Below are 16,735 nucleotides of genomic sequence, written 5' to 3'. Positions count from 1 at the left end.
AAAGTATATATATATATATATATATATATATATATATAAAGTTGTATTATGCATTGTATTCTTTGGCGGCCATCTTTGTTACGCACGTAGATTTGTTTATGGCGTTCGGCGTAAAAAGATGGCCGCCAAATAATACAATACATAATACAACTTTTTATATCTCGATAACTACTTATTTCTGCAAAATTTCAATGCGATTTCCGTATTCAGCATAGTCGAAAACCTTTAAAAGTCGTCATTTAAAAGAAAATTGTGGAGGTGGACCTAATCTAAAAAATTACCTTTTTTTTTTTTTTTTTTTTTTTTTTTTTTTTTTTTTTTTTTTTTTTTTTTTGTAAATGTCTACTTTAACTACAACAGAACATTGACCAATAAATTTTTTTTTTTTTTTTTTTTAAGGTGTTCGGGGTCGCTGGCAACGAATCTGGGTGCTAGCGCACTTACTGATCCACGCTATTTTTTAAATCGTATTTCCAAGTTTAATTAGTTTTATATGTCTTTTTATTCAATTGTAAGGTTAAAGTATAGAATAGGTACAAAACACCCTCCCCATGTTAAGAATGGCTTTTTAAATAATAACATCATTATTTCAGCACTGATCAATAAGTGCACTAGTACCCGAATCTGATATTCAAACCCGTCGCAAATTTACCATTTGCATGGTATTAACCCCTGAACCCTCGCACTATTTTGTGCCATCTCAATAATTTATGCCGCTAAACTACACATTTACCCCGCAGAAGTTTAAAATTGGGTTTTACTCACCTTTCGAAGTGTATCGACCGCTTCTATCACCGTCAACCGGACACTTTGGGATCTCGAGATTTGCCGCTTGCTGCCAAGATTTCCGGCACTACCGTCAACGGAAACTGACGAGGAATTTATGGTCGAAGAAATATTCGCACTGGTATTATCTGAGAAATATCGAGTTGAGATCATCGATGTTCTCCGGTTCGGTCGTCTCTGGACTTTAGGGGCTTGCTGCTGGTGACCTCGCCCTCCGCCGATCGTGGCCCGACGTGACCCCGCGCACTGGTTACACTCTTCCTCCTGTAAGTCTTCGATCTCCGGACGTTTCTTCATGTATTCCGGCGTTGGGAATAATTGGTTTTCCTTTTCTTGGAGGGACAGGTACTTGCGAGTACGGAAAGATTTTCGAACGGTGTTCATTTTGACGGTTGGGAAGAGAGATTGTGTTAGTTTAAAAGAGAGTTCATGTAATTTGACCCCTTTTTAATTAAAAAAAAAAAAAAAAAAAAAGTTCGCGTGTTCTTTTTTTTTTTTTTATCGTAAGATTCCGTTAAATCCTTGCTTTCTCACCGGATAAAGTTTTTAAATTTTTTTTTTTTTTTTTTTTGTTAGAACGTCCAAATCCGATAATCGCCAGTTAAAAATATTGCTAAAAACCGTATTTTTGTATTACTTTACGTAACATGTGCTCTTTTCACTCGTAAAATGAAATAGTCTATCTGGTTAAATACTTTTTTTTTATAGATCGGCTACAATTTTTTCTAAGTTTTAAAGTTGCTTCCTAAAACGGACGAACCTACGAGAGCGACGAAGACTCGACGAATGGCGAAACAAACACAGGCTAAAAAAACGAAACTAAATTTTTGAATTAACCGCCAACGACAAAGGGGCGTGGCCTAGAAAGAAAAGTTCTCCGTCACGTGACCTACATGACGTCACGTGTGTGTCTATTTCCTTTCTTTTCTTTTTTAATTCTATTTCATAGATAAGAAAAAAAAACAAATCGCAGACTGAAACTCTCGATCCAGACTGCCTCCCCCTCACCCTTTTATTTTGTGAGAGAGAGGGGGGGTAGATTTCCCCTCATATTAAAAACGGCCACTGCGTTTAAAGTTTCCCTCGTAGAAAGGCGATTAAATAAGTAGAAAGAAAAAAAAATTGTAGATTTTCTCCAACAAACACACTCTAAAAAAAAAACAAAAAAAAACGACATTCTACTTTTTTTAGGCGATTACGTGTGAACACCCTGACAACTTGGTTTCACTGTTCCTATTTACAATGCCTCCGCACGGGACAGAGTTAGACACCAGGGTCGTTTTTTAACGTGGAGAAAAGGAACAAAAATAAAAATTGTCTCAGTCGTGAAGAATTTCTCCTCCACTGACAGAGAACAAGAAATTGAAGTGCAGCATCTGAAGAACAGATAATACACTTTGATCTTGTCCCGAAGGCTTCACTGTTAAGGTCCCTAGATGCCAGAAAACCAGTCTACTCTAATAGTTTCTTCTCTCGGACTACGAGACTTTGGAATTCCTTTTCTGTTTCCTGCTTCCCTGGCTGTACTGACATGCAGAAGTTTAAATGTAATGTGAACAGGCATCTCGTTAATAAACTCCTCGCAGTTCTCTGTTAGACACGATCCCAAATAATAGCCCTTTATGTTCAAATGTAATACGCCTTGTTGAGGGGGGGGTAAAAATAAATAAAATTGTTACAGAGTGGAAGATCAGTTTCTTATATAAATTTAACGTAAAATGATCCTCCACTTCCGGGACATTTTAATTTTAACCAAACTTTTTACCTCTAACCCTAAGTCCAAGTGGCAAGATTGTAAAACGTAATTGCTTTTAAAAAAAAGTTGACGCCTCAAAAAAAAAAAAATTACAATTATCTCTCATAACAACAACAACAACAAAAAAATGGTTAAATTCCATAAGGTTTGTTTTACAATCCACAGAGGTACGAAAAAGTTGTCACAAATCAAATATATAACAAATAAATGTTATCAAAGGCAAGATAAGTTACTTTTCTACATAATTGACTAAGTTTTTTTGTGTAAGATGTTTATTTCGTTTGAAAAACCAGTAGTGTTGGGCGTTATGTGCAAAAAAGAAAAAATGGCTGCGATGTCTTTTTTTTTACAGTTGTGAAATTTTGAGAATGACTTAAAAATAAAGCAAAAATGACGGTAGAAACCCACCCATTAAATGTCACAATGAGATTTATTGGATGTAAAAAAAAAAAAATACATACATAGAATAAGGGAAATCGGAAATTAGATATAACATTTATTTTGGATTGAAAGGGGTTTGTATTACTGTACACATAGATTCGAAAAAGTTGTCAAAAAAATATATATATATAACAAATAAATGTTATCAAAGGCAAGATAAGTTACTTTTCTACCTAACTGGATATGTTTTTAGTGTTTTTATTCAATGTAACATGTTTATTCAGCTCGAAAACCATACAGTGTTTACCGATGTATTGGAAAATTCAAAATGGCGCCCGACTCTCTCTTTAACACGGTAAGTTCAGGAAAAGATGTTATAAATAATAAACTAGACAAAATACTGTTAGAAACTCGCTCAATATATGTTACCGTGACATAAGTTGACATATATTCAGTGTTTTTTTTAATAGTAATTTGTCTAGTTTATTATTTATAACACTTTTTCCCAAACTTACCGTGTTAAAGAGAGTGTCGGGCGCCATTTTGAAATGTGAAATTCGGGTTTGTAATACTGTACACATAGATTCGAAAAAGTTGTCAAAAAAAATATATATATATAACAAATAAATGTTATCAAAGGAAAGATAAGTTACTTTTCTACCTAACTGGATATGTTTTCAGCGTTTTTATTTAATGTAACATGTTTATTCAGCTCGAAAAACATAGTGTTTACAATGTATTGGACAATTTAAAATGGCGCTCGACTCTCTCTCTCTCTCTCTCTCTCTCTCTCTCTCTATTTTGTATATTTTTTTATTTTTAACTCCTTTTCCCAAACTTACCGTGTCAAAGAGAGAGTCGGTTTGGTTTTGATACCCCCAAATTCGAAGCTATCTCTTTACAACCCTTCCTTTTCATAACCTATCATACTTTCATAAATCAGAGTCCATTTTCTGTAGGTTGTTTTTGAACCAGTAACGATGGGTACTTTTGCTAGTATATATATATATATATATATATATATATATATATATATATATATATATATATATATATATGTTTGTGTGTGTGTTTGTGTGTGTGTTTGTATATATATTTCTATAGAAATACATTTTCTTATTATCAATCCTTATTTAAGAAGCTCAATGTAATTAAAGAGCAAAATATAGAATAAATGACAAAAAGTTATATTCCAAAATTCATGATGTTGACCATCTTATAATTTATTCCTTTAATTCAGTTGACTTATACAATTCTTGACAGTATCTGTTTCGTAGCGCAAAATCAATCACTTAATTATTATATCAATCAGTGAATATATTATGCCCTTAACTCATCAGAATATATATATATATATATATATATATATATATATATATATATATATATATATATATATATATATATATATATATATACACGTTTTATTTTTTATTACCGTATCTTTCTGTTAAGTTACATTATTGTTTCAGCTACCCGGCCGGTTTTTTTTTTTTTTTTGGTTTTTTTTTGGACCTCTGTAGCTTCCTCGGGTTTCTGTAAAAGTTTGAGGAAGCTACAGACGGCCAAAAAAACGGCCGGGTAGTTGAAACAATAATGTAAGTTAACAGAAAGATACGGTAATAAAAAATAAAACACATATTTGCTCTACAACAGTATCGAGCACTTTTTTCAGGTTTTATTAATTACCATTTCTACTAAATATATATATATATATATATATATATATATATATATATATATATATATATATATATATGCTAGGTTTATTTATGGTGTCTTTTAAAGTTAATAAAAACCCTTCAAAATTTGCTGACGAGGAGACCTTGCTTATTAAAAAACTATATTTAATAATTATTGTCCATAACTTGATGTCTACCACAATAAAAAGCATTGTTTTCCGAAACGATCGTACAGATAATTGATTTTGTTGTTGTTCCTTCTTATGAAACGGATTTTTAATTTAATTATAATTTGATTTTTAAATTTTAAATTATCAATCACATTACTTTATATATATGTATATATATATATATATATATATATATGTATATATATATATATATATATATATATATATATATATATATATATATATATATGTAGTAATGTATATGTATTGTGTTATCTTTACTGAGTCATCTTTCTTAACGTGTGTGTGTGTGTGTGTCTGTGTGTGTGTTACCATTAGTGCACCACCGTTTCAGAAGGTCCCCTTTAAGTGGCGAAAGAGAGGGAAGAATAACAGGACGAAATTCAAATTCAAAACGTTTTCCTTCCAGTAAATGTACTTTTTATCAGTGCGGAAAAACGTTGGTAGCCGAAAAGAAAAACCGTTTTTTTTTTTCCTTATCACCCATTCTTCTGCCACCAATCGCAGATTAGAATTTGTTAGCCGAACAAAACAAAAAAAAAAACCCAGCCCTCCCACCACCACCATCATCAAGTCTCACCGCAAATACTGCAGCCCCCTCCGATCTCACCACAAATTCCTGGAATAGGAAGCAAAAAAAAAGGATAAGAAAATAAATTAAAAAAAAAAAAAAAAAAAAAAAAAAGGAGAAGAAGCAAAACTGTGTTCCAATCCAAACGGTTAGGTTCTGTTTTCTCTCTACGTCCTTAGCCTTTTTTTTTTTATTTTTTTTTTTTTTACAAGGGTGTCACCACTTATCAAGGCCCAGAGGCCACTCGAGGATAAGGGTTAATAGGTATACATTAGTCATTGTGATTTTAGCATAGTAAACAGTGGGAATTTGTAAACTTGGATTACTTAGGGGGACGATTCAATTAGAACTTGTTCACATTGGACTTTTTCTTTTTTTTTTTTTTTTCATAGGTATCAACTCATTATCAAGGCCAAGAGGCCACTCAAGGATAAGGGTTAAAGAGTGTACAGTAGAAATTGGACAATATAATAATCATTAGTAATGAAAATTTGTTAAATTTGATAACTTATATGGAACGGCTCATCAAGAACTTATTTACGTTAGACTTGAAGACAACCATATTGTAGTCAGCCGGAAAGCAGTAAAACGGAAGACCATTCCACAGGCGTGCAGTTCTAATAAAAAAGCTTTGTTCATGGAATCTACGTTTAGGTTTAGGCACAGATAAAGAGTGGGGGGAATTATTGATAGTGTTTACAGCTAGACGAGTGTTTCTTGTGAAAGTTTTGCGAGGGGGGACCATAGATTGAAGCTCAGTCGAACACTTTCCATGAAAATAACGATACATCAGAGACAAACTCGCAACATCTCTTCTGTGAGATAGAGGTTGCAAGGAAGAGAAAAGGACATCTCCTACGAGGCTACGAAGTCTATTTTGAACTCTATCAAGGCAGGCCAAGTCCTTTCTAGCAGCTCCTGCCCAGATGTGGCAACAGTATTCCATCCTTGGACGTACCTGGCTCTTATATAGATAGAGAATTGCATCAGCAGTGAGATATCTACTGGATCGATAGAAAGATCCCACCATTTTTCCAGCGGCCTTGGCAACAGATTTGATGTACGTGTTCGATTTAAGATCAGGAGTAATGGTCAAGCCCAGAAGCTTGTCAAAACTTGAGGCCTCCTGAAGACGAGAGCCATTCATTTCAATTGATACCAGATGTGGATCAGAATGTTGATGATGTAAAGAGAGAAGCTTGGTTTTAGATGCATTAAAAGTAACCAGCCACTCCTTTCCCCATTGTACTACATGCTCAAGATCAGAGGAGAGAGAATTGGAGAGAACTTGGTCGTTTACTGTCTTAGATGTGCTACCATAAATGGTAGTGTCGTCAGCATAAATGTCTACAAATGATGTAAGGATGTGATTTGGAAGATCATTAATGTAGATCAGGAAAAGAGTTGGGCCCAGGATGGACCCCTGAGGGACACCGGCATTAATACTGTGGGCTTCTGATTTTTGCCCCTCAACTACTACTCTTATGAACCTATCAGAAAGAAATGATTTAATAATTGAGAAGACATTTCCAGCTATACCATAGCTAGAGATCTTATGAAGTAAACCTTTATGCCATACCCTATCAAAGGCCTTAGATATGTCAAGAGCAATTGCCCTAGAAAGGTTGCCTCCGTCGAGAGATTTGCTAATCCTATGAGATATAACTGTAAGCACATCTGCTGTAGATCTAGCAGAACGGAAACCATATTGAGTGTCACTAAGAAGGTTATTTTTGTTGAGATGGTTGATTACTTCTGTATTTAACACAGATTCCAGCAACTTACTCATGACGCACAGAAGACTTATTGGCCTGTACTGAGAGGGGGATGAGCGATCACCTGAATTCTTAAATACAGGGCATACAGATGAAATTTTCCAGGGAGATGGGAAACTATTCTCCTTAAGACAACGTTTAAATAGTTTTGTAAGTATGGGCGCTAGTTCAGGTTGAAGTTTTTTGAGTACTATAATTGGAATACCGTCCGGGCCAGTTGCTTTACTGGAATCAAGGTTTTTGATTAGCTTGGCAACATCACATACAGATATACGTATATCACATAGTGTGTTTTCAGATACAGGAGGAAATATTGGGGGTTGGCGGCCTTGATCGCAAAAGGTAGAATTAGCTGCAAAGTTCTTGACAAAGAGTTCGGCTTTGTCTGATGCTGACGAGATTACCTCAGGTCCATTGATGATAGTTGGAATGGAGCGCACACTTCTGTTCAGAATTCTGTTTGCTATTTGCCAAAACTGGTGGGAACCAAGCCGCTGCTCAGCTACTTTGGACTTAACAGATTGAGCATACAACCATCTTGCGCTCTTTATTACTTTCTTACAATGGTTGCTGGCAGTCCTGAAAGCGGCTTTAGTTTCCATACATCTATTACGTTGGAAACAGTGGATAAAGTGATTTCTCTGCGCAATGGCAGCAGCACATTCTGGAGAGAACCATGGCTGGCTGTTAGGTTTTTGCTGAAACTTTAATTGAAACTTTTTCGAGGTTATGAAACGATCAATACCTACAATTAACCATTCTGTCAGGTCTAATACTATAGAGGACACATCCTTTTTAAATATGGAATGCAGAGGTAGATCAGTTATAAATGTACGGAAGCTATCCCAGTCAGCCATAGTGTATCGATATACTGTACGATGGAGAGGTACGTCTGGGGACTTATTACATTTCATTTTTATCTTAATTGATACAACAGAGTGGTCAGAAGATCCAAGAGGCGACAGAACAGAAACTGAACATAGTTCAGGGCAAGTTGTGAGAAAAAGGTCTAGTAGGCTCGCATACTGGCCGTCATTGTCGGGCACACGGGTGGGTTCCTGAACAATCTGAGTGAGGTCATAGGCAATGGAGAAATCATGACAGAACCTCCCCTCATCATCGGTCTTGTTTGAGTGGGTCAACCATTCGACGTTGTGAACATTGAAATCTCCACATACGTGAATGTTAGCTGAAGGATAAGCAGATAGGACTTGGTCAATTTTCTCAGATATGCTTTTAAATATAGTAACTCCGCTGTTGTGGGGGCGATAGAGAGTAAATATAAATGCAGTAGTGTGAGCTAAAGCAACCCGGAAGCACATATAGGGTAAGTTAGGATCTTCCCTGGAGATGTCCCTACCACATGGAAAGCTATCTTTAATATAGGCACATATTCCATGCCCATGGCGATCTTGGGGGTCAGATTTAGAGGTTAAGTTAGAGTATCCTTTAATTGCGAACTCTTCTAGGGAAATAGCCTGTCCAATGCCAGTTTCACTTAAAAATAAAAGGTCTGGTTTAGTCTCCTGTAATTGGGTTTCAACCTCTGGAAGGTTAGAACGTAGACCCCTGATGTTGGAGAAGGAGACATGGTAGTAGGGGTCTATGTTGGAAGTTGGAGAACCAAGTTTAATCGTGTATTTTTTCTTGAAACTTGTCATGATGAAATTTTGAAATTTGTGGACTAGGTCGTCAGATTTACTTAGAGCAGGACAGAGAGGGGAAATTAAGAGAGAAAAAGAAACGAAGAATTTTTTTTTTTTAATTATTTGTAGCTAATGATAAGGTAAAGCCGTAACAATTACCCACTAGTATGGCATCGAGAGGCCCCACCAGAAGCTACTGCATGGTCCAGAATCCATTCACCAAATGGCAATACAGCAGCCCCAGTACTTTGCACCTGCTGATAGGACAGCCTCCTTAGTGGTTAATCCAAGGTTCGGGTCCCTGACTATCAGGCGGATAACGTCAGCCCAGACAAAACGTTTACCTCCAGCACCCTTACTAGTGACATGGCTACAATGATAGACATAGAAACAGAAAATTTCCGCCATCTCAGCCAACTGCTCGCACAAAATACTGCCAACCTAGAAAACAGCTTTTTCTTCTCCCTTTGTCAGAAAAATCACTCATTAAAAAATGAGGATTGAGGGACAAATAAGAAGAAGCGAGAGTAACAGGAGCTGCCGATAACGCATCCACAATGCGTTTTCTACTCTCCATAATGGTCAAGATCAAAGTGTAGTATCTGTTCCGGCAGATACTGCAAGCTATGACTAGCTATGACTAGCAAAGACCAGATGTGGGGGCAACCCCACTTGTCTGACCTTTAACCAGCTCCCATTTCCCACCTCCCGGGAGCTGGTCCCCTTTTTCCCTTCCCCCTCTCTTCACTCCTCACATTAAAAATCGGCCCTGTGCCTAATTTGCTCGGTGGGGGAGCAAATAAATACCATCTGTTCCGACAGATACTGCAAAGCTATGACTAGCAAAGACCAGCTATGACTAGCAAAGACCATATGTGGGGGTAACCCCACATATCTGACCTTGGTCACTGTAGGGGCAACCCTTCATACCAACAGTTTCTAATCCGGCTCCCACTTCCCACCTCTCGGGAGCTGGATCCCCCTTTCCCTTCCTCCTATCTCCACATTAAAAAACAGCCTCCTGCCTAATTTGCTCAGTGGTGAAGCAAATAAATAAAAAGTGTAGTATCTGTTCTTCAGATGCTGCACTTCCATTTCTTGTTCTCTTTCGGTGGAGGAGAAATCCTTCACGACTGAGACAATTTTTATTTTTTGTACCTTTTCTCCACGTTAAAAAACGACCCTGGTGTCTAACTCTGTCCCGTGGGGAGGCATAGTAAATAGGTACATGTGAATGGGGTGGGATTATGTCCTTATGGATTTTCTTGTCTCCCCATGAGGTCATTTTTTTTTATGTGTGTTTGTAGAAGGAGGAAACAATCCAGCTCCCCACCGCTAAAAATAAAAGGATACCGGATTGGAAACAGAATTAAAAGTTGCCGGTAAAAAAAAAAGATTTACGACATAAACAGTTTTGTTTTCAAAAATCCGAATAAATTAAGTGTTGTGACATTCTAGGTGTATCAGAATTTTTGTAGGAATTTTTGACACCCCTAACACGAAACTGCGAATAAAATATTAAAAAAAACTCGTAATTTCTCTTTTAAAAGTGGGTTGTTTATTTTCTTTATGGATTATACTTCCAAAATAAACTATTAAAGTTGTTTTAAAAGTAATAGAAATATTTTTTTTATTTTTTAAAAAACAGGAATGAATTTTATGAACTCAATATTTTTCAATTTTTAAACTTTAAAAATCTATCAAAATTTTTCTATTGATTCTATTTTTACAATATTTTCAGGGTCAATGTGAAATTTTATGCCCTTTCCAATAAACCGAATATAATATTTTAGACAAACGTTTTTTTTTATTCACCCCCCCCCCATTTTCAAGTGTCTATTAAAAAGTAAATAATTAATTTACTCACCAAAGTTTTATATATCACAATTTTTTTTTTAATGAAACCTTGGTCCCTGCTCCTTTAATTGAAAAAAATTAGGGCTTGAATTACATTTTTCGAGGAGTTATAAGCTTGGAAAGATGAGGTAGAATTATTCACTATTTTCACGAAATTTCTGACACACCTAACTGCACTGATGATTCCCGAAAGGATGAAACACTAGTGTCTGTAGGTATTAAATGTTTATTATAGAAAAAAAAAAAAATAATAATAATAATAATAATAATAATAATAATAATAGTGGTTATATTTAAATTCTGAAAAAAAAAACAACATATAGAGACATATATTCGAATTAAGAAATTATTGTTTGACAAAAGAATATATAGAAGGGGTTATTTTAATTTCCTTAATCCATGGATTTTCAATAATGGCTCATATCATCAGAGGAAATGAAATGCGGTTAGCAAAATGTTCAGCTGCGAATGGACGCTATTTTGCTTTTCAGCACAAATATTGAAAATATTTTTTTGGTAGTGAATGATAATTATATGGAAATGATTATAGGAAAAGGAATTTGATACAACCTGGGCAGTCCATTATAAGAGAATATATATATATATATATATATATATATATATATATATATATATATATATATATATATATATATATATTTATACACACACATATACACACACACACAAACACACACACATATATGTGTGTGTGTGTGTGTATATATGTGTGTGTATATATATATATATATATATATATATATATATATATATATGTGTGTGTGTGTGTGTGTGTGTATATATATATATATTCTCCGATAATGGACTGCCCATGTTGTATCAAATTCCCTTTTCTATAATTATTTCCATATAATTATCATTCACCACCCAAAAAACTATTTTCAATATTTGTGCTGAAAAGCAAAATAGCGTCCATTCGCAGCTGAACATATATGTGTGTGTGTGTGTGTGTGAGAGAGAGAGAGAGAGAGAATATGTGTGTGTGTGAGAGAATATGTGTATGTGAAGACACTTCTCAATGTATGTATTCTACAAATTTTTGACTTGAAATTTGGTATATTATTCAGACATGTGGAAAAATTTTAAATCTATTTTCATCCGGGGTAAAAAGGGCTGCTAAGGAGTTAAAATTGAAAAATTGTACATGAGGGTGATCAGATTTCTATCTTTTTGGCAATTTCGTGCCGCTTGTTTATGTTAAGAGTAAGTATGTTGGAAAACGGTTTGTAAAGAGCGTGTCAAGCTGGTCTAATGGTTATCACACTTGACTCACTGTCTGTAGGTTTTGGTTTCGATCGCAGCCCGATAATTTATTTGTTTATTTATTTATGTTTTTACTTACCAGAAGTGAACTGTTTAGAAAAAAACACAATACTCGCATGCACACATCTCTGTTTCTGTATGAATTATAATATAATATTTATGAGTATTTTACGGCCGGGCAACGCCGGGCGGCCGGCTAGAAGTAGCTATTAGAGTGTGATGAAATGTGTAAGCCTTTAATTGTTTGATCTTGTCAAATTGAAATCAAGTTGAAACTTTTTTCAGGGTCGCAGGTATAAAATAGGTCAGTGTTATAGCAGGTGCAGCCAACAATATTAGTCTTTCTCTGTTTTATTAATGATGTTAAAGCGCCTGGTATTCTAATACATGACTTGGCCTCTAGACTAGGGAAAGGTGGAGTTTAACTAGATTAGTGTGGAGAGGTGTGGGGAGGGGATTAACGATAATCCTGAAATCTACACTATTCTTCTTTTCTTTCTTTCTCACTTTCTTTCTTTCGAACTTGACCTTTCGGATTAATTAATAGTAGATTACTATCTCGTTTTCATTGGGTTAGGGTTAGGGTTAGGGTGAATCTTAAGAAAGGGATGGAGAGAAATAAGGAAAATAACACAGCTTCATACCGTGGAATTCTTAATGAAACTAGAAAAAAAAAAAAACAGGCGCCCCCTCTCCGCTATGCAACAACCTTGTGTGTGTGTATATATATATATATATATATATATATATATATATATATATATATATATACACACACATATATATATATACATATATATATACACACACACACATATGTATATATATATATATATATATATATATATATATATATATATATATATGCAGCCACTCTGATGAGTCGTAGACGACGAAACACGTATCAGTGGATAATTACATTTTAAAAATAATATATATATATATATATATATATATATATATATATATATATATATATATATAAGTGAAAATGTCTGACTGTCTGTGTGTGTGTGTGTCTGTCTGTGTGTCTGTCTGTCTGTGTACATTTCCCTACATAATAACTCTGTCAATTTTCAGTCTACAGACTCGAAATTTGACCGCTTTTTTTTTTCCTCAACATACATCTCCAAACACCCGGGCAACACCGGGCTGAAATACTAGTATATATATGAAAGTGTGTGTGTGTGTGTGTGTGTGTGTGTGTGTGTCTGTGTCTGTGTGTCTGTGTTTGTCTGTCTGTGTGCATTTCCCTACACAATAACTCTGTCAATTTTAAGTCTACAGACTCGAAATTTGATATACAGGGTATGGAGATTTGAGAAAATCTTTGTAATCTGTTTTCGGTCAGAAATTTGGCTGTTAAGAGGTCAAAGGTCAACGATTTGACTTTTTAGAACTCTACCAAACTCCTCCAACAATTTTCAGTATAAACAATTGAAATTTTAGATATAGGTTCTTTGGACATGGATCTAACGTAATAACTTAATTTGAGCCCAAAACAATAAATGTTAAGGGGTCATAATAGGGGTCAAAGTTAAAAAAATTACCTTTTGTACAATTTTCTGACCTTCTATACAATCTTAAATAAATTTATATTTATACTAGAATGCGTGCCCGGCGTTGCCCGGGTGTTTGGAGGTGTATGCTGAGCAAAAAAAAAAAAAAGAGTTCTTTTAACTTTGACCCCTATTATGACCTCTTAAAATTTATTGTTTAGGGGTCAAATCAAATTATTAAATTAGATTAATGTCCAATGAACCTATATCTAAAATTTCAAGTGTTTAGACCCAAAATTGTCGGAGGAGTTTGGTAGAGTTCTCAAAGGTTAAATCGTTGAACTTTGACCCCTTAATCGCAAAATTTCTGGCCGAAAACCAATCACTTCGATTTTCCCAAATCTCAGTACCCGGTATATCAAATTTCGAGTCTGTAGGCTTAAAATTGACATAGTTATTGCATAGGGAAGTGTACACATACAGACACACAGTAACACACAAACACACAGACACTTTCACTTTTATAGATATACTAGCATGGGTCCCCGGCGTTGCCCGGGTATTTGGAGATGTATGTTGAGCAAAAAAAAAAAATTGGTTAATTTTTTTAACTTTGACCCCTATTATGACCCCTTAACATTTACTGTTTTAGGCTCAAATTAAGTTATTAAGTTAGATCCATGTCCAAGGTATCTATATCAATTTGAATTTATTTTTTTTAATTGACGTGAATGCTAGAATATTTCAATTAAAAGTCAAATATGAACTGGTAAAAGACGAAATTTAGCTTAAAGATGCAATTTTGAAAAAATTACAAGTGCGGACTTTCTTTTTGCCGGCACTGTATATCCTTGAAAAGTTTGTCTGGCGAAAAGCGCTTCGGGTTTTATTACATTTCGTGATTCTTTTATTATACCTACATGTTAATCTGGTATGACGTCACGCTGTCATGTTCATTGGCCTTTACTCTTGGTAGCCTCGGCCATATTCAGATGTTATAAAATAAATCACAGAGTGTATATTTCATTATCATCATATATATATATATAAATAATATATATATATATATATTATTTAATATTTTGTTATTATGTTCTTTAATTATCCTCTCTAAATTTTCGCAGCAGCTGTAGGATAACTTTAGGTTATTTTTATTGAAAATTTTGTGTAAGGGATTGGTTTCATTATCATCATATATATATATATATATATATATATATATATATATATATAGATATATATATATATATATATGATTACTTAATTTAATCACATAAATTAATATACGAAAGTATAGATTTATGCGTAAGTTTTAAGTATTTACTTCAACAGTGCTCAATACATAGGTAGAGATAGGTAGTAAGTTATGAAATATATATAGCAATTAAGCTACACAGAATATTCATAAGCATGATGAATCCTAGCGTGGATGAAATGCGGAAAATTCTGTGTAGCTTAATTGCCACATATATTTTATAACTTACTATATATATATATATATGTATATATATATACACACACACACACATAATACGGCTAATTTCACACAATATGGTTCATTTCTTTTTTATCATATATATATATATATATATATATATATATATATATATATATATATATATATGATAAAAAAGAAATATATATAAGAACAAGTAGTTAATAAAACACATATATATATATATATTTACATATATATATATATATGTATATATATATATATATATATATATATATATATATGCATACATATATATATAAGAGCAAACAGTTAATAAAACATGTTAAAAACACTTTGAAAAAAAAAAGTTAAAAACATATTTAATCTGTAAAGGAAACACTTAATAAATGGATAGTCCTTAATCCGCGGAGTTTCGAAGAAATATTTTCCTTCTTATCAGAGGGTAGGAATTAGCAAAATGCAGAATCGGATTTTGCTTGCAAAAGTATTTAATGAAACTATAAGTAAGTCATAGATTTTACTTGATAACAAAAAGTGAAGCAGAGGGAGTATGGTGAAGAAAAAGGTGATTTCATGGTCTGGTGAAAGGTAAAGTATCCAATAACGGTAAAGTAAAATCCAAGGGAATCGCGTAATTGGAAGATGGTCCAAAGTAATCCAAAAGGCAGAAATAGGTACAAGGAAAAGGGAAAGAATTCCAATATTAAAAGAAAGATAAAATGTGCATAAAAAAAAAGAAATGGAAGAATTTAATATATATATATATATATATATATATATATATATATATATATATATATATATATATATATATATATATATAAATATATATATATATATATATATATATATATATATATATATATATATATATATATATATATACTAGCAAAATTACCCGTCCTTGACTGGGTTCAAAAACAGCCTACAGAAAATGGACTCTGATTTATGAAAGCATGATAGGTTATGAAAAAGAAGGGTTGTAAAGAGATAGCTTCGAATTTGGGGTATCACAACCAAAGCAAAATATGATGAAAGTAAAAATAAAATAGATAAACCCCATAATTTATTATACCATACCTGTTGACACTTAAACACTTATCACAATATTCTGTGGATCTATATTAAAAATCCTTGTTAATCTTTGTGACATATTTCCATTCTATGGAGGTCAGGTGCGAACGAACACCCCATAATTTTATTATACCATATTTCTTCAAACTGAAACATAATTATCAAAGTATACTTACGCAGATAGATATGAAAAGTCTTTATTAAAGTTTGTGCCTATTTCGATTCTATGGAGGCCAGGCATGAACGCAGACCCCACAATTTTATTATACCATCCCTATTTAAGTTAAAACATACTTATCAAAGTATTATTATGTACATCTATATAAAAAACACTTGTAAACGTTTTTTTTTTTTAATTTTTAAATTTTTTATTTCCATACTTTGTGGACCAGGCACAAACGCAGACCCCACAATTTTAATGAGCCACCGTTCTGCCAGATCAAATATACCCATTCCTGTGTCTCGATGCATCTTCTATCATTATATGTGATCAGTTTTCTATAATAGTCAACCATATAAGAGCCTATTCGTGACCAGACACACACACACAGACGTTCAGCTTTATATTATAGAAGACACACACACATATATATATATATATATATATATATATATATATATATATATATATATATATATATACACACACACACACAATATGGCTGAATAAATATGTGGGTGCAAATAAAAAAAGAAAGAGAAATAAAAGCCCAACCCAAACTCACTGAAACCTCACTCATCCCTCTATTACCCCCACCCCCATTTCACTGCACT

General features: G+C 33.6%; 1 protein-coding gene across 1 annotated transcript in view; it reads right to left on the bottom strand.

The window, feature by feature from the left end:
* LOC145270054 (uncharacterized) overlaps window positions 1-1,633 on the bottom strand; it is a 42,475-nt gene extending 40,842 nt beyond the window's left edge. Inside the window, exon 1 of the mRNA XM_080125659.1 lies at window positions 766-1,633. Coding sequence (XP_079981785.1) covers window positions 766-1,170 — 405 coding nt within the window. The 5' untranslated portion in view covers window positions 1,171-1,633. The remainder of the gene's footprint in view (window positions 1-765) is intronic.
* Window positions 1,634-16,735: the final 15,102 nt, after the last annotated feature.

Source organism: Euprymna scolopes, chromosome 46 (genome assembly GCF_053919585.1).
Source record: "Euprymna scolopes isolate OS-2025 chromosome 46, ASM5391958v1, whole genome shotgun sequence".
In the NCBI taxonomy this organism is placed as follows: Eukaryota; Metazoa; Mollusca; class Cephalopoda; order Sepiida; family Sepiolidae; genus Euprymna; species Euprymna scolopes.
This window is presented reverse-complemented; position numbering and strand designations above follow the sequence as displayed.